At 41.5% G+C, this 22,597-nt stretch overlaps 1 protein-coding gene across 7 annotated transcripts in view; it reads right to left on the bottom strand.

Moving 5' to 3' along the window:
* LOC138488896 (sodium channel protein type 2 subunit alpha-like) overlaps positions 1 to 22,597 on the bottom strand; it is a 1,049,646-nt gene that overhangs the window by 339,208 nt on the left and 687,841 nt on the right. For all 7 annotated transcript variants that reach the window (XM_069616277.1, XM_069616276.1, XM_069616279.1 and 4 more), the window contains one exon: positions 4,432 to 4,670. In XM_069616277.1, coding sequence (XP_069472378.1) covers positions 4,432 to 4,670 — 239 coding nt within the window. The remainder of the gene's footprint in view (positions 1 to 4,431; positions 4,671 to 22,597) is intronic.

The raw sequence follows: 22,597 nt of genomic DNA, 5'->3' as shown, positions 1-22,597 counted from the left end.
ACATACCGTAGAAATCTCCCAGTAGCATGCTATTGTGAATGAAATTAATGCAGCTATCAAGCAGCACTGAGGACCAATCCAAAAAGAGATACAAAGAGGAAATGTAATCGCTACCAAGTTTAACCAATCCCATAAAAAGAGGCCAAGGAGCCTAGAAGAGAACCAATAAGAGTCTACTGCACCAGAGCACCATGGGTATAAAAGGGGATGGGAAATGTCAGTCTGCGCCTTGGACCCTTACAGAAGTAGACATAGCTGCTGGTGCTCCCTTAGTATAAGGGGATGCTACTGGAGGGAGGACTCCTTGAATGACTGCTACCTGGAGGAAGGGTTGGCAAGCCTGGAGAGTTGCTGAGCCCTGGAGGCCCTGGAGGAGGAAGGCTCACCAGAAGGGCACAATATCCCCTCTCAGCTCCTTGGGGATACCAGATCAACAAAGCCTGGGCTTTCAACCATTGACCATGGGGGAAGGATTACATCAGTCCTAGTCACTGGCAGGAGGGGGCAAAGCTTAGGAGAGATGTGTGCTGTGAATGCTGAACCAGAGGCCTAATAGAGAGGCGCAGTGTGAGTACTGTAACCTGAGTCCTAGGAGAGAGACCTATTGTGAGTGCTGTAACCTAAAGCCTAATGTGAGTCCTGTTACCTGAAGCCCAGGGGGTATGTGCTGAATGATGTAATCTGAGGCCTAGGAGAAGAGTACTGTGAATCCTGTAACACAAGTCTTGAGAGAGAGGTTAGCAGTGAATACTGGGGCCAAAGAAAGAGAACTGCTGTAAAACATGAAGCCAAGGTCCAAGAGGAACTGTTGTAGGTCTTGAAGCCAAGGTCTGGGAAGGAAGGGTCATGAACCCTAAACCAAGGTCCACAAGGGACTGGTTGTGAGTTCTGAAATCTCATATTTAGGAGGGGCCTGTGGTAAACCCTGCGTACACCAAGGGACACATCTGTTTTGTGGTAGTATATTATGACTTTTAAGAATAGGATTGTGAACTGTTTGCTTTGGCATTTTCCTTTGAACGTTGTTATTAGCTTAGGGTAGCCAGTGTGACATATCGCAGGAATTCATCCCTTCTCCCCAAGAGGGAGGTCCCCCCGTGAGGCCAGTGAGGTGAGCCCGCTCCGCAACACCCTGTCTAACGGTCGAGGTAAGTGGAACTTCACCAGGAGAGACTACCCCTTTGGGGAAAAGGACACCCGTTCCTGTGATTAACTCCCTAAAACACATCCCAAGAATAACTCTTTAAATATATGTTAAGAAGATTGGTTTGAAGAAAACCCATGTAAATGAGACGAAGAAGAGGATACAACTGATGCAGAGAGAGAGAGAGAGAGAGAGAGAGAGACGTATGCTGGGGAAGTCCCACAACCACGTTGCATACGAGAGGGGAGGAGATTGGCAAGAAAAGAAAACCAGTGAGTTACTAACAGGTTGGAGAACCGATGCAGAGGGGAAGCCAGACGTGCAGCATCCCATAACGGAAAAGACACAAGCAACTGAGTTAGACACACTGCATCTTAATACCGGGAGAACAAAGGAAACAAAGTCTGACAAATGGCATCCTACAGCACTGAGAAAGAGAGGGAAAGAGAGCGACGGAAAGTGGTGGCATGACCACAACGAGCCACTGGTGGACCGTGGGTCCCTTAAACAATGCGATACAAATCCACAACGAAGGACATGGAACCTAACTGTATCGGAAAAAAGTCCTGGTGATGTTATCCCCATGGACATCAGGTAATAGAGAAAACGGAAGACCACCGAGGGGGAGTAAGAATCATTACTGGACCAATCATACTTGCTCCAGTGAAGTCCAAAAGACTGTTACTTTAAAGCACAGAGGAGAGAAAGAGGATCATTACGGGACCAAGCATACTCATTCTAGTGAGCGACAAGAAACTGTAAGACGAAAATCCAGAGGAGGTAATGACGAGATTTGTTATGGGAACAATCATACTTGTCCCAGTAGAGATAAGGTGATCAGAATACTGAAGCATGAAGAAGTAGAGGAGAATCATTGTTGGAATCTCATTGTTCGTATCAAACAAAGTCAACAAGGAATAACTCTACGTGGGGAACTCTAAGTGGGGAGAACCAAGAGGCAAAACACATAAGGATAGAGAACATTTAACAAAGAGAAAAGAAGCCAAAACACGTGCATATATTGAAAGAGTTGCATGTACTGATCAAAAGAATATCCAGAGACTATCTGAAGATCAAGTATTGAATAAAGTGCCTGGTAAGCCAACCACCAGGAGAAGGGTGTCATTCTCCTACCCATAGTTGTTATCTTAGTGGTAGGGACATTTGAGGTTAGTTTGGACAGTGGACAGTTTCTGTTAACACAACCGCTGATGAATGGAGAGCACCTTAGCTAGTTTTGTTAGGTAGGGACGCCTTATATTATAGGGAGAGATAGGCGTTACTTTTCCTCTGGTTAATGAAGAAGAGTGAACTGTCCACACCCTTCTGACCCGCCATATGAGGAGGTGGCTATGGACATAAAGGTTAGATTTAAGACTTTTCTATTGGCAAACACTGTGGAGCTATCCTTCATTTTGGAAGGTGGTGTCCCTGGAGGGGCAAGAACATCTTAGAATAGGTTTTGGACATTTAAGATTTTTCACAAGGGTAACACTGGGAGCACTAAGGGATCACCACTTAGTTGAATCCAATCTGACACAGTTTTTTTAGAAGTTCATATTTAGTTGTGGAGTTTCCTCTAGTGCTTATTAGTTGTTTATCTAACCCTAATCCTGACCATTCTATTAACTAAAATAAACATCTGATAAATCTGAGTTGTGTGTGCCCTGTGTATCATTTTCTCAAGCTCTCCAGAGTACCAAAATTGGCTTCCATGTGTGGTTTAAGACCTGTCCTATGGCTAGGTTGGTTTTTGGCTGTCTCCCTGTCCTCTCAGGTTCGAAACTCCTAATAACGGGCATACACTTTGTTGGGGTCCGGTCTGGGCTCCCAGGGCTTTGTGCGGATGAACTGGCTGAAAATGAGTTTGGATCCAATTGGTCCCAATCCACACTTCAGCTAGGGGATACCTTTGGAGATATGGAGTAAGTGACTGTCCATGATTTGACAGCCCTTAACTGCTTGAATGGTGCATGTCCTTTCCATTGATGGGCTGGGGTAATCCCCAAGCCTCGTGTTTGAATAAAAAGGGGAGCCCTGCAGGTGTTCTGGATGTCACCCACTGGAGTCAAGAATCCGAGGACAAGAAGAATGCACTGTGGACCCAGGGCACTGCTGCTACACATATAAAAATTGCCTGAGTCATCTACTAGTGATGCCCTGCTGCCTCTCCTGTGACCGGGAAGACACTCACCTGTGACTTCCTTCCTTCAACTGGTTTGATCCACCGGTCCTACACCCTGCATTAGTGTCCTGCCCTTGGTGGATGTTAGAAGTGTCCCAAGACCATGGTATGGTCTGCCTTTCTACGTACCAGACCACTGTGCTGCAATGATCGCCATCCCAAGCTGGAGCTTGAGTCTCAGCAGATCCTCGGCTCATGTCCCAAGAACACTCCCACCCGCTGCTCTCTGTAATAAGAGGGGCCTTCCTGGATCCTGCACCTTAGCACCACCATGAGCCAAGCCTGCTGACCCCTCATCAGGCTTTCTTTGCTGCAGCACGTTGTTGGCCATGTCCCAGATGTCCCTCCGTTTCATGGACTTTGTTACAGCTGCTGTCCTGTTGTTTCCGATGGAACCGTCCTGTAAATGGAGATCAGAACTGCCTCCTAGGCTCCCTGGCCAGAAATAACAACAGGGGAGATAATGGGCAGCTCTGCCACGTGCACCTTTGTAGGTTGAAGGCAGGAGACGTTACCCAGTTTGTTTTAAACATATCTCTGGCCGAAAGAATAGTTAAATCAGTCTCTAAGTATCCTCAAACCCCCATCATGTAAGCAGGGCAATGCAGTAGACCTAGGACACAGCTAAAAAGTGTCTCAGTTTCCAGGGCCACCATCACCTCCAGATTGCTGCAAGGACATTTGCCAACCATATGAGGTTCCAATAAATTGAGCACCACAGTTTACATCCTGCCTGGTTGGGAGAGACCATGCACACCACATCCATGCTATGCTATGCTATGCGTTATATGATCTTGGCTTGGATCTTAGTATCTGTATTGATTGGTGAAGGTGGCCCTTCTCGCTTTCAAATATTGGGACTCTCTTCCTCGTTCTATTCATTCCTCCTCCTCTATTCGCATATTTCAGGCAAATCTTAAAACTTATCTCTTATGTCTCCTCCAATAATTAATCTTTTTTTCCCGCACATCTGTTTTTAATTATTTTAATCTCAATGTTCACTTTGAATGTACCGTTGTTGATTGTTTGTATTAGCGCTTTTGGCGAAAAGCACTTTATAAATTCAATGAAAATACAAATATAAATACAAAATAATACTTACCAAGTTACCTACTGTGAGTACATGGCTAAACTGATCTGTCATTGGATAATGTTCCATGGCCATGAATAAAGTATTTAAAACAATGCAGATGGTAATAGCAAGATCCACAAATGGATCCATCACAATCAATTTCACAAACGTTTTGATATTTAGCCATGGCTCTGAGCAGTCCCAGATCAAGAATGTATTGGCAAATTTATACCAGCATGGTGGGCATTTCTGTCTGGATTCTTCAAGTTCTGCAAGAAAGAGATTCAAATCCGAAAATGAATGGTCTGAAGAGATTCTACAACATTTAAATACCATTCTTCTGGGATAGATTAGCCATACATTTGTTAAAACAGTATTTCAGAAACACAAAAGTTAAATTTGTGGTCAATAATATTTACTTTTCTCATATGCAGAATTTTTAACAAATCTGATATTACATATTTATTTTTAACTAAAGTAAAAAAAAATAATGTTTTTTTCATAATTTTCCCTTCAAGCCTGCAAAGGGGGCATGAGGGAAAAAAGCATTAAGGCAGATAGGGAAGCGTGTTGGGTGCCTTAATACCTTTATTTTAGTGCCATACAAAAACTGTAGTTAGATGAGTTTCCAACTCTAGCTATAGTTGCAGCAATTTGTTTGTGTGTTTACCCGCACTTCTGTATGCTTTGCAGATACCTCTTTGTGTCTTGGTTCACATATTTTGGGCCATATCTTTTATTTGTTCCTTAGTTTACTACACAGAAACTTCAGACCAATATTACACCATGGCTGGTGTTGAGAAAGTAAACTTGCAGTTGTTGCTTTAAGTGGGAAAGGAGTGTTTATAATTTCCAAAACGAATAAGTAGTATGAGGATGTTAGTACCGTTGTCATCGTCACTGGTTACTTAGAAAATATTGATCTATGGAAAGGCTCAAAATGTAATTGTTATTGTCCTTCAGCCAGATTAAAAAATAGTATTAGATGGCTGGGGTACATTACTGTTGGTAAATGAACACTGAACAAAATGAGATTGTGATACATGCAGACAATTGGATTATAAATAATGTCTAACATCGACAGTCTTTTGCAGGATCAAAATTAAGTTTTGGTCTTGGATGGACTCATTAAAAAACGATTCCAATAATTTGTATTTCATGTACTGAAGTGAAATGCTCTGACATGTTCTCTAATAAGGGTGCAATTGTGTGCAGTTGCCTGTATCCTTGAGAACTGTGTCTTGGGTTGAAGAATGTATGTATAAAGTACTGTTGCCCTGTAAGCAAAATACTATTTTCTGAGCGAATGGCTTGCATGTGGGCTAATTTGCACACCTATAATGCTTTTATACATGTGGCTCTTAACTGGAGGTGAACCTCCAGTGATGGCTACTGGGTGACACTGTGGCATGTGTGGCTTGGCTTACTCTATTGAGATAATTCATAGTACTTTTATACAAGGTATTTATTATTAAAAAATTCTAATATTGGAGTATGTGTGTCTATTTACATAAGCAAACTTAAAAGTATTATTGTTATGCATAGCTTACATGGGGCAATATATTTCAATGAACAGTAATCAAATTGCCATTGTCCAAGTACATATTAGAAGCACCAGGAACATGGCCATCTAAATCCTCCTTACATTTTTAGATCGGTTGTGAAAACAAATTGTACATCGGTGCATGCACATGTGACAATCCATAGACCATGAACACTACAGGCATTTCTGGATAGGCCATGTAAGTGAAGATACTATCCATGCCCCATGTTCATTACATCATTTTCTTCTTAGGTGAGACTGCTAATCAAAATATGCAAATGATTGCCTATCCACCAACTATAAGAGCATAATCCACTGACTGTCTAACAGGAGGTGAATAGCGTAAGAATGAAAGTCTCTGAGAACACTGTGCCTTACCTGCTGAACCAAGCAGCTCCTGCAAATCTCCTTTTTGTTGTTTCTATCAATTAGAAATTGCATGCATGTCCACAAAGAGTGGGCTAACGATGTGAACTGATATATTATCAGAATTGACCTTAGTAAGTTAGCCTGAGTGGTTAATTTACTTCATACAATGGTTTTCAAAAGGTAGCAGCAAGGCAGCATCTAGCCATGGGACAAATAACACCACACATACTGACTACAGCTAGTGTTACATGTCAGATTCCATGTACTGCTAGATAGAATCCTTTGAAATTCAGTGACTGAAATCCTAACCTTCTATTACCTACATTGTTCAGCAGCCGAAATAGATGAATTGTCACAGACCTGTTATATTATATTATGCTATGGTAAGAGTCTTTAATACAGTGCAAATCACCACCCTAGTGGTCTACGTTATTTCGCCGCGGTATTTTTCATTGCAGGTTTTTTCATCGCCGTTTTATTCCCTTACACCCACAATCATATATTTATATATTTAATTTTTTAACCCCCCCCTAAAAAAAAAAAAACAATGAGTTTTTTCCCGAAATAAAAACAGCGATGAAAAAACACGTGATGAAAAGTACTGCGGTGAAATGCGTGTATACCCTTACAGCATTGTGATCTTATCCTATGTATAGGGACTTTGCAACCTTACCAAGGATACCATGTATATGTAAGGTATCCCTGGTAAGGTTGCAGTCTAGAGTAAAGAATAGTAGCAAGGATAAATGTAGCAATAGAGACAGGAATAATTAAGTGAAAAGATACATTGAGACACAATGAGGTGAAAGTGTGGGTTTGAGGGGCAGGAGGGTTTATTATGTATATAAGTATGTGTTGTATGCCTAGTGTGCAATTTTGAGAAAATGGTCATGGTCGTCAAAAATCATGGCATTAAAGTTGATTCAATTATCTTGCTGGCTTCTCCTGTCAATGCACTGTCCAATACTTGCTTCAAATAAATGTTAACAGCACATGCCTTTCTCAAGTCAGAACTAAACAAATAACAGTTATAGTCTCGGAGTCCTGTCATCCTAGTTCTTGGAATGTTCTCTAAATGCACATATTGCATCACGTCATAAAAAGACTGAAAAACATTCACAAGCCGGGTGCACCGCTGATTGATAACATTATATTCGGTCTACAGATAAGAAACCATGCAGTCAATAAGAAAATAAAATTCAAGCATTCTGTATTTTAACTGGCACATTCAGGGTAATGTTCTCCCATTATGCCCAGTTACACTCCCCACGTTCTTCTCAGCCTTACTTGCTAATTATGTCCCCATCCTGTCATATGAGGAAGGTTGGCAGATCCTAGGTTGTGCTGGCACCTGTCCCTCCTGAATTATCTTCACTTCTTTCAGAATAATCTACATTTTAAAAGAAGCATTTAAGTCTGGTTTATGCCCACTAACTTTGGATGGCCATTTTGTCATATCTATTGGAGATACAACCACTGCGCCTAGACTATTTAGCATCAAATGAGCCCCCTTGGCATGTACATTGGTCCTTTTTTAAATAAAATAAGCTAAACTACATTAAATGTAAGTCTTAGTCTAGCAGCTATAGCACAATACTGAGGCGAATATCATGCTGGGGAAGTATTGGCTCCGACTAGCGTGGGTTGTCGAGCAAATACAGAGAAACATTGCTTCTTGCTAAACTAGACCTTTCCTTTACCATGGACCTTTTCAACTAATACAACATTCTGTTGTCATGGCTTCAGAGAAGGTTTGGGTATTGAATGCTTCATTACTTGATAACCACACCCCTCAAGATCAGCTTAAAGAATATTGTCACCAAACTCACCTAAAGGATTCAATAGGTAGGCCCTTTCACCTAGCTTTTCGACGTGCATAGCAAACCTCAATATGATGTACTGAAATGATGAGCGATTTATAAAACTTTCACGCAACTGCAATATCTGTACTGGAAAATTCAAACACTGAGCTGATGATGACTTGCAGCAAAACAGCAGAAATTGCACAAAACAGTCTAACAGCAACTATCCAACCCATCTGCCATTCTGTTCTCCACTTCAACACTGTCCCTAACTTCAAGGTAATGGCTTGTATCTGTGACACACACTAGGCCATGGGATATCAGATGGGCAAGGCACACAAAGCTTATCAGGCTACTCCAGCATACACCAACCAACAGTGGCGGATGGAATTCAAATACATACATCCAAAAAAGGGATATCAAAGCTCTCTTGACAATGCAATCAAAGAACCCACCTCATTAACAAATCTTTGAAAGAAGTAACAAAGCTAGGCATGTTTGATACATGAGAAACGTTTAAGAAATGCTTGTTTTTAAGCCTGTTGAAACTGCATTTTGTTCACTAGCAATGTGCTTGGAAAATGCACAATAACAACCCTTCTAAAAATAAGGTTATGAATGAATCGACAACTATCTTGGCAATAAAAAAAAGTAAACCCTTCATGGAAATCTTCAAATGAAGCTTGATACCAAAAGAGCAGTAATAGGTCCATCTCCCAAATGATTGATCTTCTAGGGCTGGTGCAATTTGCTACTTGTTAATTCATCAAGCAAGTTCAATCCATGTCGGCTAGCTAGTCTAGATCTGGAGTTTACACTGTGACCCTAACAAGCCTGAATTCTATTATGCTCTGTTGTAGCTCAAAGAGAAAGAGAAAACCCACAACCCTACCAGAGAATCAGGTAGAGAATCAGGAAGAGCGAAATGTGCCCGTAAATCCATATTCTCTGCGGATTAGAGAGAAAGTAAAGATTATCAGTGCAGCCTAATTCCTTGCAGAGGTGACACCTAGTGGAGGACTGAAATCTAGGAGCACTCAATGCAGTCAGCAGTAATACATCTGATGGCACTTGCTGGAAAATAAATAATCCCAGATTGCACTAGTTATAGGAGATTTAGTGCACAGTCACATGATGGTAGCTTGAAAGCATCCTGGCCTTGTTAGAAAATGGAAGAGAAAGGCAGCAGAACAGTTGAAGATTGAGAATCTTTGTTCCTTGAAGGTATACCTTCTTTCCAACTCTTACATTTGTTTTTCAACTCTACTTCCCTGCCACTTTATCCAGTACTTAATGAAACCTATCATACTTTAGAAATCCGAAAACTCTAGGCCTAATAACTTTTGAGCCGTAAGACTGATCATCATGAAATTCTCCAAACGAGATTGCTTGCCACGCTCCTAAACAATTGAAAACAATTGTGGAAATATGTGTTACATTTCAAAAGATATAAAGGGTCCAAAGGGCTGTGGTTTTCACTTTTTGAATTGCGTAGTATTGATTGGGGGGGGGGTGCTGGATATACTTTAAAATCGTTAAATTGGTTCATGACATTTTATCAAAAGTGTGCATCAAAAGATCGAGTTGTGCCAATGCATGTTTTCATTAGCATTTGTTTTGAGTGGATAAGCTTTGATGTGATATAACAGAGGAGGCACATCGGCAGTGAAAATCTCACCATTATTCCACATCCTTTTTCCTCCTCCCAGTACCCCAAAAGTAATCCATGTCATTATCCCCACATCCTTCTTCCTTGTCATAGTCCAACACTACCCCACCACACTCTTTCTCATTAGTCCCCCACTACCACACCTCACACATCCTCAACATAGTTCCCCACTACCCCATAGTAATCTGTGCCATTATCCCCACATCCCTCTTCCTCATCCCAGTACCCCAATAGATATATAGGAACTTCAAAAAAATGTATTGCTAATATCTTTGGCTGAAATTCTGAAGTGCGCCCCCAGGCAGAGCCGCCCCGGGAAGGTCCGCCATGGACAGACCAGCAGACAAAGAGAGGCCAACTAATGGCATCAGACATAAGAGCACTCTAGTATTTGCCCATATTTAGGCCACCCTTAAGTTTCTACATATGTGACATTAGCATTTTAGAATAGTTCATAACAATGAGTACATTGTTTAAAACACTAAACAGTTACACATGCATCATATCACTACTTTTGAAGCTTTCCTTTGTAGTACTTTGGTAAAAGATGATATCTGAATTATAACTAGTACACTGCTTAGAATGTTCCTGTTTGTGCCAAACATATCTAAGACATAATCACTATAGTATAATCTGCACATACATTTACAACACAATTTGTAGGAATAGAGACACATGTTGAACCCTAATTATTTACTACATTTTTAAAATAACATATGTAAATACTCAATAGTGTTATTGTAAGAAAAATGTATACACGTATCATGTTCTAAATGGCATGAGAAAAGCTTTAAAACAAGGAACAACTATGTATTAGGATATATTTTAAGGCTTCCAGACACGGGTATTGAGAAACAAGTTATTATTACTCTTAATTTATATATTAATAGAAAAGTTTTAAAATTCCACATTTTCTTTAAAACATGTACATATATGTACATTTCTTTCTGTGTGTCTTTTGTAAGTGATTAACATGTTAAAATTGAAATAAAACACATACTGTACATGTAAAAGTACTCTTTAAATAGTATCCAATTTTTTAATACATTTACTTTTGTGCATGTCATAGATGATGCCACCAGTGATGTCATCATTGTGGTCACAGGCTGCGCAACAGAGGGCGCGATGTTAAGATGGCTTTAGCTGAATTTCAGGGGTTATGTCGCGTTAAGTTATCACCTTAACATCCATGGCAACCAAAGTTTTTTCCTTGAATATGTGTATAGATATAGATACAAGGCCCAAACAATTCCACCAAAAAAGGGTTTCAGCCCAAAAGGCCCTTTAATTCAGCATGGCATCAGAGCACAAAAACAAAACTCTGAGCTAGATCACAGGATGTGTGCACGACAATATGTGATAAAAAATTAAAATATATATATATATATATATATATTTTCAAAAAAAAGAAAAAATGCCCTAAAACAGGGCAAGATTCGATGGATTGCACTCCCAAGAGCAGCTGAGAAACGAAATCCAGTCTCAGCAAGGAAAAGGCATGGCAGCAAGTCCAGGCAGCACAAAGTTTCTTTATTGATAAAAAGGTGCAGCAAAAAGGGAAAGCCTGGATACAAAACGACGCGTTTCGCGGTACACTGACCGCTTGTTCACGTAGGTAGGGTGTTTCATGGAAGAAGGACTTCTTATATATGCTTTAAAAACCTCTATGATACAAGTGCATAGAATGTCCCCATTCACGAGGTGGTACAAATTGATGAACACATGGCAGCCATTTTAGAACATTTAAAGCACTGCAACATGCAGTGTATTAAATAAAATAAAATAAAATTAAAACACATTGTTGGTGTCAATACATCAACCAAATATTATATGATGAAGAATATAGCAACAATTGCACAGATGTGCTGGCTGCGAGGACTGTGGAGGAAAATGGCAAAAAGAAAAATGGCAAAAAGAAAACCTCAGGTACATAACGAGTGTCTAAGGAAAAAATATATATAAAAAAGGATATATAAATATATATAAATACACATCGTTCAATATAAACGTGTGTTTTCCAATGATATGTCTGTCAACAAAGGCTGGTACCCAAGATAAAAATAAAGTTAAAAAAAATAATGCCATTCTAGGGCAACCGCCAAATATGACGAGCCCTGCCTTGTAGGTCTGTCCACGTTATAACGTCTGAAACAGCCATTACCTCAACAGTGTCCAAGCAGCCCCACAACATGATGTGTTTACTAGACAAAATGTAGCCATTCTAAGTGTCCAACGTTAGTCTCGAATAAACAAAGATATATAGTCATGTAGGTCTAAGTTTACGCATACATATGCGAGGTGTAATACAAATCGAACATAATAATGCAGTCTTGAGACAATATAAAGTGCTTAGTGCTTTAGCAGCAATGTAAAGTGATAAGTGCTTTAGCAGCAAATTTAAAGTGCTTAGTGCAATAGCAGCAGTTGTTAAAATGCATAATATTTAGCAGCAAAATAGGGAAAAAGTTTAAAGGAGAGAAATGTCCAGACAACAGCAATGATAAAATGCACAGTGCTCTACGTCCATGGATGCACAAATATGTTCCTAAATGTGTGGTGCATATACTAAGTCACATAATACGATTTAACAATCAAATAGATAAAAGAATGAAAGTCAATAAATATATATATCTCACAAATAGATAAAATAACAATGCGACTGGAACAACAGAAAAACGTGCATCCATGGACGGCTGTAAAGTAGACAACAAATTTATCCCCAATAAAGTGCAAGTGCAAAAAACTTTACTTAAAGTTACCTACCATGAATGGTAAACTATTCCCTATAAAAAAATCCTCAAGACCCTTTCCGCTCGATGAGCCCAGCAAGGAAAATAACATCACTGGGAAATTATTACCTTAAAAAGACTACATACCAAGCTACACATAATCAATCGACAATGAGACAATGCGAGACAAAAAACCAAGATATGGGGACAGAGTAAAAAAGCAATTGAGAAGCCTAAAACCAAGCTATACAAAAATATTGATCAAAGTGATAAATATCAATGGAAAATACCCTCCAAAAAATCATGTTAAAAACAATCATATGCAAGATATGCTTCACAATCATTTGGAGAAAGAACCTGTAAGATGCATCAATAAAAAAAAGAAGAAAGAAGAGTTAATGTACATTAATACATAAGAGTGTGGACCGGAATGGAAAAGTATTCAAATATTAAACACACAAGGGGTCACTCTTGAACATTGCAGGTACCTAGTATTGCATAAAGGTGCAAGAAAATTCACAAAGTATACTTAATTGGTACCTAAAAACGTATATAACTCTTCATCAAGATTGTGGCCCCTGGGTTTTTTTGTTTCAAGGTCGAGAATGGACCTAGTTTCCAGTTGTCTCAACATTAACTCCCAGTTACCACCTCTGGGTGATTTAGGCACTGTCCGAATACCAAAGAAGGAAAAGCCCTCCAATTTACCTTCATGTTGAGACTGAAAATGCAGAGCCATCAGATAGTTGGGATCAACATTTCTTATGGCTCTTATGTGTTGCAGCATTCTCAGCTTCAATTTACCCTTTGTACTGCCCACATACCACATATTGCAAGGGCAATTCAAAACATAGACCACAAATTCTGTATCGCAAGTGATTCTGGATGCGATTTGAACATTGTTACCCAGGATAGGATGTATATAACACGTCTTGTTGACTGCATAAGTGCAGGCTTTACATTTGGAACACTTATGAAAGCCTCGTGGTTTGGTGTTTAACCAACCATCGGTCAATGCATTGTCAATAGGCCTCATAAAGCTGGGAACTAAGGTATCCCTAAATGAGGTAGATCTGCGAAAAGTAATATTAATGCGATCTCCCAAAATAGTATTTAAATGCTCGTCTGATTTAAGGATATGCCAATGACGTTGCATGACTTGTCGAATCTTGTGGGCACCCTCACCATAAGTCAAGATAAGACGTGTCTCACTGGTGTCTGTGGTTCTATGTTCAGGGATGACAGCTGACAAAAGTAGAGAGCGATCAATCGCTCTATCTTTATGGAAGGCTCTCTCCAACACTTTTTTGGGGTAACCCCGTTGCTTAAATTTGTTGGCCATGAGGGTACATTCGCAATCAAAGGTTTTGATCTTGGAACAGTTTCTGCGTATGCGAATGAACTCCCCATAGGGGATACTCCATTTTAAAGCTGTAGGGTGATTACTCTTGGCGTGAAGAGGGATATTAGAACTAGTAGGTTTTCTAAACAGACAAGTGGTCAATTCACCTTGAGCCACATTAACAAGAATATCCAAGTATGTGATAGCAGTCTTGCTGTGGCTCTCCGTGAACTGCAGATTAAGATCATTGATGTTGAGTACTGCGACAAACTCCAACCATTCTGCACTAGTTCCTTCCCAAATGATAAACAAATCATCTATGTATCTAAGCCATAGGGCATTCTTGGATGTGTGCTGACAGTTTCTAGGATCCCATACAACACATTTCTCCCACCAGCCCATCAACAAATTAGCATAGGAGGGGGCAAATGTAGAACCCATAGCAGTACCTTGTAATTGCCTGAAGAACTGCTTGTTGAAAAGAAAACAATTATTAGTTAAACAAAGCAAAATCATTTCCAATATCATTTGAGAATGTTGGAGGTAATTCAAAGATCTGGTATGCAAGAAATGTTTACATGCTTTAAGACCATCTGAATGTCTAATTGACGTGTAGAGAGAGACTACATCAAGTGTTGTTAATAGAAAAGTAGATTCCCATGGTATACCTTCTATACGACTGAGAAAATCTTTGGTGTCACGAAGATAATAAGGCAAGGTAGTAACAAAGGACATCAAAGACTCATCAATGAATCTCGAAGTGTTTTCTAGCAAGGCACCACATAGGGTGACTATTGGTCTGCCAGGAGGCCTTATAAGGCTCTTGTGTACTTTAGGCAGAAAGTAAATAGTCGGAATAACTGGGAACTTGGGATGTAGATAAGAACAAATGTCCTCATCCAACAGGTCTTTCTCTTTCCATGTCTGTAAGAGATGCTCTAATTTGTCACTCATGGTTCCAGATGGATCCTTTAGTAATTTAGCATAACAGTCCTTGTTCAGTAGTTGTCTATTGGCCTTTTTGATATAATCATCATGATTCATGAGGACGATATTCATGCCCTTATCTGATGGTTTGATAATGCAGTCCGTCATGGCACTCAAACGTTCAATAGTGCATTGTTGTGATGAAGTAAGATTAGTTTTATGAGGCACCCGTTTCTTCCTTATATATATATATTTGAAAACCAACGTACATAAGTACGGTGTGCGGAATGCACTCCAAAGAGCAGCTGACAAGTTTAAATGTCCTTACAGCAGAAAGGAAGTCACCACAGAAGTCCACAACAGCATAATTTCCTCCATTTTTCGTGCTGTGGAAAAAAGAAAACTGCAAGCAACTACGCGTTTCGCGGCTCACACACCGCTTGATCACATTAAAAAGTGTAAAAACAGACGATGGACTTAAATTTGGTAAAACATCTCTATGGTTACAGACTGAAAGAGAGTGACACATCCTAAATAAGGATCTATTACCGATTTAGAGGTCGGACATCTTGTAATGTCTTGAATTGATGCAATTGCTGACGACTACACACCTCACTACCCTTTCCCTTCCCCATAGGGATAAAAAGCAGAGCACAAGAGCACACTCCGAGCAAAGCCGAATGCATGAGGAAGCAGCCATTCCAAGATGGCAGTTCAAACGGAGGAGAAAGGTGGCGAGACCGAAAGGATGTCAAGGAGGGAGTTGTCCTTGCCCTTTTCAACCCAGACCCGCAAAGCCTCAGATGAAAGCAACATAAAACCGGGAATCGCAGCTGGCAGGTGGTGCGACAGATGTCAGCGATACATGGCAAACTCCCACACTGATAGCCAGGGCAGGGAGACGAGGTTGCCATCTTGGTTCCATCCTTGTTCAGCACAGCCGGTGAGTCGGAAGAACCTGATAGTCGACCGGACTGTGTTGGGCTCAAGGTTGCAGTGGCAACATTAAGAAGATTAAGAGACGGAAGTCTTTTGTGAACAAGACTGGTACCAGAAATAATGTGGTCCAGCGCCACGTGGGAGCTCAGTCGAAGGTCTGTCGCTGGTAACCCTCTCCTGAGCAAAGAGACTGTGTTGAACATTGTGACTTATCTAAAGAAAACTACAAGAACCAAGAGGCCATAGGGAAGGCCGTTATGAGGTGTTAAGGTGGTCATACAAGGGTCAAGTCTAATCCCTTGTACAATGAAAAGTCCTTGTCACATTGCAGAACTTTTATATTATGAAACAGGCGTGTGCGCCTGGCTGAGGGGAACGCCTCGTGAACTGTGAAGGTATGATGCCCGTGCTTGCCGTAGGCTAACAGAGACCCAGTGAGACGAGATCACCCTTTGGAAGTCTCTGTTTAAAGATTGGACAGTGCTTGGGAGGTCTGAGCCCGGTTGAGGGGGACCTCACTTAACCATAGGGGTTGTTTAAAAAGACATTAAGACTTTGTTGAATATTACAACTGTGCGAACCCTGACTGGGGGCTTTAGAGAAAGCATGACTGGGGGTTGAGACCCAGACTTAGGTAAAAGGAAGAACCTAAGGGGACTAAAAGGATTTTTTTGTTGAACTGTGAAAAAGCTTAGTGAGCAACATTGTGATGACAAGTATGAACCCGACTGAGGGATGTCCACAGTGATTGGTTGGTCTGAGCCCAACTGAGGGAGGCCGACGACTGAGAAAAGGATTGGAGCCCGGATGAGGGGGATCTAAGGGTGAAGAGTAATCACCCGATGTAAAGGTTATCAGAAGAAACTTTTGTTGTTCTGAAAGATCAGGCCCTCTGAAGCAAGAGACTTTGCATGAGAAGAGATATGGGCACAGTAGGCCTTGATACTGAGAAAAGGAACGGTAAGCTTGTGCCAAAGAAGCCCAGGAGTGTGCTGTGCTCGAGAGTCCCACCTTGTCCCATGCTAAAAACCTCATGTTGGACGGAACCTAGCTGAAATATATCAGCAGTACTAAGTTTTTCACCAATGATGAACAAAATCAGGAAAGACGTTTTGAAACTGTGGCTGATTCTCAATGTAGGCGGAAACAAACAGACAAACCTACTTAGTACTCCTGTAATATTCCCGCTGGGTTCTGTCCAACATGAGGACGGAACACAGCAGGAATATTACAGCAGTACTAAGTTTTTCAAAAATGATGAACAAAATCAGGAAAGAAGTTTTGAAATTGTGGCCGATTCTCAATGTAGGCGGAACAAACTTAGAAAAACCGAGATTCACCATAAAAAAGAGGCAAAATCTACGTGATGCACTAATCCACACGTATAAAGAGCCAAGGGAATCAAAGCCAAATACACTTTGGAACCAGCTTGCCCCAACAGGACATTCCCCATGTGGTGGATGTAGTGCCTGCACCAATGCAGCAAGATCTTTAACCATTGACATTGGGTGGCAGAACCCTTGGACCCAGAAAAACTTTACTAACTGTAATAGTAACAATGTCATTTAACTCATTACCTGTCCATGCCTAATGCGGTGTGTGGGTATGACCACATGCACCATAAAAACAAGACTAGCAGAACATTGTTCATGCATCCGATCTAAGAAATTAACCGCACCAATGGTGGAACATTTCACACAACTGACTCCATAATCTGCTTTATAGAAGGGAACAACTATGGATTTTTTTGTTTAACAACAGACAAAATAGGCCTCAATGAAACCACGAGCTGGCAAACACTTGCCACATTATGAATTAGTATCCCGTTATTTTATGAAGCAAATAGCTATTTAACATATACCAACACTCAGATGACAGTCAGGGTAAACTAGACCATCATTTTACCATTGACAAAATACTCTCCTTGGCAAGTATTTCATAAATAATATTTTAAGAAAATATTTTATGGAATAACAATAGTGAACATCCATTAATGACAATGATTTTGGTCCGTTGAATTACCCTTTGAATCTGTGAATTTAGACATTTCTAAAGAGAGGCAGGAGCAAAACATACATATTTTGACATGAAGATGACCACATATGAGTATGGTATACCGAAATTGTCAGCTTTGATGAGTTTCCCATAACGAATTAGACATCCAAAGATGGAGCGTGTGAAATCGACGGTTCGCTTACTGCACCCTTCATTTCCTCACGCATGTGCGGTAGAAACGAAAGTAATAAGCAGGAACCTTCGGAACGGCCTGCAGATTCTGCAGCAGACCGCACTGAAGAAACAGAAAGTTCCGAACCTGAAATCAACAGGTAAGACAACTTACTAAGATGCCTTGCAGCGGATAAACAGGGATTTCCCTTACCTCTTGGGCATGAATGCCACTCTCTTCTTGCCTGATATATATTTGTATGTGTAACGAGTTGCACCTGTAAAACGCGACTCCTGTACCAAGCACTAAACGTCAAAACTAAAATAAATAGAGACAAAAGTCTGCCCGCAATACCCTAGGGATTCACGGTAATGTTTTTTCTGGAACGTCCAACTAATGGCCTCCAAGAAGAAGTGATCTACATTTGCTCTGTCCAACACGCAACCGTCAACCCATGGGACAACAAGATGAGTGTAAGAACCCCTGTACTCTTACCTGATCTTGAATGCTAGAAACAGCATAAAGACACAGGAGTTTAAATTAAGAAAATATTTGTGTCTCCTCCCAATCCCCATACCCCGTTCCTTTTCAATACAGATGGGGTACATCAGTAAAGAAAAAAAGAAACGATGCATGTTATTTGGTGCTGCACACAACACTGTGCTGCAACAGTGGCCCTGAAGAAAGTGGCATTACTAGAACAGTCCACTGAAACCAGTAGGCCTGATCCGACCTTTAAAACAAAATTGACCATAGTAATGGTAAAAGGTTGTTGATTTACCCTTTCTGTATTTTGAGAAAGGATGGTAGTACATTCCAAAAACACTAAGAAAAGAGTTTGAAGTAAATAAGACTCTGGTTTAATGTCTGGGGCAAAACATCAAGTAACCTTGGTCTTTTGTGTAGTCTTGTGTCTTCACATGAGCATACATAGAAATTGGTAACCTTTTAGTACTTTTTATACCTGCTAAACAAAGAAAGTGAATAAAAGTGAAGCTATTTCATTTGTGAAAGCAGACGACACATGATCTTGTTTCTTTATGACATGTGCCTTTTAAGTAAAAGTAATTGACTGTAAAATCTGACCAGAGAAGATTAGAGATAGGGCAAGTTTCTTATACTATCCCCCTCACCCTAGATAAGCGGACCATCAGCGTTACCTAAGGGTAGTAATACACAAGGGTTTAGTTTAGTTTGGTTGAAGGGCAAGTCAGGTAGGAGTTGCACATTTTGGTAACGTTAAAAATGTAAGTGATGATGACTAATGCACCTGAGTTTTGATTGTGTGATAACATATATAGGGAAATCCTCAGATGAGACCCTAAACAGTCCAACACGTATATTATTTTTTTTCAGGAAAGATTCTACCCATGACATGGCTTCAGATGAGAAGTTAGCTCCCAAGGTAAGGTAGTGACAAAGAATTTTTGTGGTCAACCAAATCAAAGGCAGTGGAGAGGTCTAATAAGAGAAGGAGGGGAGACTTGTCTCCGTCTCTGATTATGTCAAGTTGGTATGAGGATTATGTCAAGTTGATTTCTGAGGTCCAGCAGGGTGGATTAAGTTCCATGACCAGATCGGAAGCCTGACTGGTGCAGACCTAAGAACTGCTTGGTTTCAAGATACTGCTGGATTTGGGTGTAGACAGCCCTGTCAATTTTTTTTTTTGCAGGAATGGGACTGTTGTGATGGGACAGTAATTGCTTGGAATAGCCAGTTCTAGCATGGGTTTCTTTATCAATGGGAGAACCCAGGCTTCCTTCAGGGAAGCCGGACATATGCCCGATGAGGAGGCGTCGATAAGGCAGGTGATAAAGGGAATGAGCGTTTCAGCACAGTCCTTTATGATGGGGGCTGGACAAGTGTCACCTCTACATCTGGACGGCTTTAGACTTGAGTATTTGAAGCCACATCCATTTCTGAGACATATCCGGCTGCCCCTCTCTGGCAATTACACCACAGACTCCAATCTCCTCCTCAGCAGCACATACCTCTAAACTAATCAACTCCTGTAGACCATTATTGATCGAGACAAATTGCCTCGCCAGAGGATTGATTGGTTTGAGACTTGATTATTGCAATGCCCTCTTAGCGGAGACATCCGCTCACAACATAAAAAACTACAAATCATTCAGAATAATGCCCTTAGAGCTGCTCTTAACATTTCCAAGCATGATCATATCTCGACAGTAAGAGGGATTGGACACTGGTTTCCAATCAGGGAACGCATTGTCTTTAAGTCACTTGCCACCACACACAAGTGTCTGTCCACCACAGTTCCGAAGTACCGTTCACAAATATTTGCTAAATCACAATCATACAGACCATCTGGCTTAGCATACTCCAACTTGCTGACCATCCTGAGTTTCAGGAGAAACAGAGCTGGAGGTTCTAGCTTCCCAGTCTTGGCTGCTAAAAACTGGAAAGCTCTCCCGCCCCAACTCAGATCCTAACATTCTTACTGGACCTTCAAAAAAACACCTTAAGACTTTGCTATTTACCACTTAAAGGAACTGCTTGATGGCTTAAATTCTGCTTTTGTCATGAAACTGCCTTTTCATGAAGCTGTCTCCTTAGAAATGTAAATATTTTTTCTGTAAACAATGCTTTGATGCCTTCGAATTTAGCGTGCCGTACAAATGCAAAAATAAATAAAGGTGGAAGTGGAAAGTGGCTTGTTGGTGGGGAGAGGAGTGAGAGTGGGTTAATGGGGGTAGTAATTAGGGAATGCTTGGGAAGGATTTTTTCCTGTAAGGTGGCTACTTTGTTGAGTAGGACCTTTTGGATGTTCACACACCACATTTCATGTTTGGTGATACCCGGGGTGGTGTGGCTGGGGCTTCAAGTTCCCTCAGCATGGTGGAAAGCTCTTTGGTGTTAGATTTGGCATTGGAAATTCTGTTCTTATAAGATGTGTCAGGATCCAGGTAAGGTCTGTCAGAAGCGCCTGCTAGCGTTTCGTGAGGCAGTGCGGCTGGATGGACTCGTTGGTTTTTGGAGCTGTGGGTCCTTTACTCTAACCCTAGTGTGACGAGCCTCGGAGCGGCAGGGCATTGGGGGATTGGAGCCTGCGAGGATTGTGCCGTCCTGGGAGCAGAGTACTCGGAACGCCAACGGCATCTTCTGTGTCGAGTCAAGTTCCCCCCTGCAGAGCTATGTAGTGGTGCAGAGTGGCACACAGGGATGCTCCCCCTGAGGGCACATGAGGGTGAGTTGTGGATACGAGCTGTGGTGCTGGGACCTGTAACGATAGCGGGCCACTATTGAGTTGAGCTGTGACTCTGTGAAACCCAGCTTAGTGCCAACGCTGCTGAGCAGTGAGCAGTGGAGCTGGGTCCCCTGGTATTCCTGGACTGCTCCCCCAAGGACGTTTGCTGGGCCTGTTGAGTTTTGACTCTGTGAAACCAAACATTGTGTCTACGCTGTGTCTACGCTGCTGAGCAGTGAGTAGTGGAGCTGGTCCCTCAGCTATTTTTGGGCTCCCGATGGGCGTTTGCTGGCCCAGTTGAGCTGTGACTCTGTGAAACCCAGCATTGTGACAATGCTACTGAGCAGTGGAGCTGGGTCCCTGGCTATTTTTGGGCCACCGCGGAAGGGCATTTGCTGGGCCAGCGCTGCGAGAAGTGGTACAGTGACCTCAGTCACCAGTGGGCCGTTTCGGAGGAGTGTTTTGTGGGAATAGGCAGCTTTTGCTACAGGAGCCTTTCTCTGTGTTCCTTGGCACTGTGACTTAGATAGAGGCCTGGTAGGTGGAGCTTGGCGAGCCTGAGTGTGGGAGTGACTCGCCTGGAACTATACTTACTGCCACTACTACCCATCTCACTTTGTTCATCTTACTGTCCCCTGTTGCTTTTTCCTGGGCAACTGTAGGCTTTGTGTGATCCTGCCCAGTGGTACTCATGGTATACAATTTGCACGTGGTGTGGCTCATTGGCACATTTGTGAGACTGGGTCAGGTCTGCCACTAAGATCAAAGTGACAGTATTCAAGGTCCATCAAGGGGTGCATTGAAATAACTCACTCCTTATTCTTACGAGCACCTAGGATAGCTGGCGTGCGTAATTTAATTCTTATTTTTATACGGATTAAACTATCTCTTCAAAATGCCACCTGGGAAAATGTGGACACAAAACAAATATAACCTACGTAAGACAAAGAAACAATTGGAAGCAGATGCCCTGCGGAGTAAAGAGGCGGGATGTCCTCAAGTAAACAACAAGAAGAAGCCCAAAACATCTATTCCCTCAGGCCAAGGGTCAATTACTGGTCCCCCCGCCCCTTCCTAAACCCGAAATTAACTCTACAATCATCGAGGAACCTCTTCTCCCAGGAGATTGGGGGGGGGGTCCAATGAGTTGTACTAACTTTGAGGATATTGACAACAATTCGGTTTTAGAACTTTAAGTATTCAGCGAGGAATGACCCCTCAGATCCCCAGTCTGTCTGGAGATAAAAGTCTACCGCAGGGTAAGAATTCTTTAACTTCACCAGCCAGTGCTCTAGGCCATTTGGTGCCTATGAGCAGACTGTCAGCCTCCCCTAACATGGTTATGGTATCAATGGAGGACATACCTGACCTGGAGGAAGGAGACCTCTCCGCTTCGTTCCCTGGGGCAAATGAACTGGCAGAGATCCAATCCTCTGTGGCTTCTCTTCAATTTGCTCTTAAAATATTGCTCCAAATGACCAGGCAAATTCTTGCAAACACT

Source organism: Ambystoma mexicanum, chromosome 9 (genome assembly GCF_040938575.1).
Source record: "Ambystoma mexicanum isolate Mex_15411 chromosome 9, UKY_AmexF1_1, whole genome shotgun sequence".
NCBI classification, from domain to species: domain Eukaryota; kingdom Metazoa; phylum Chordata; class Amphibia; order Caudata; family Ambystomatidae; genus Ambystoma; species Ambystoma mexicanum.
The sequence above is the reverse complement of the archived record's forward strand: the minus strand, read 5'-3'. Positions and strand labels throughout refer to the sequence as shown.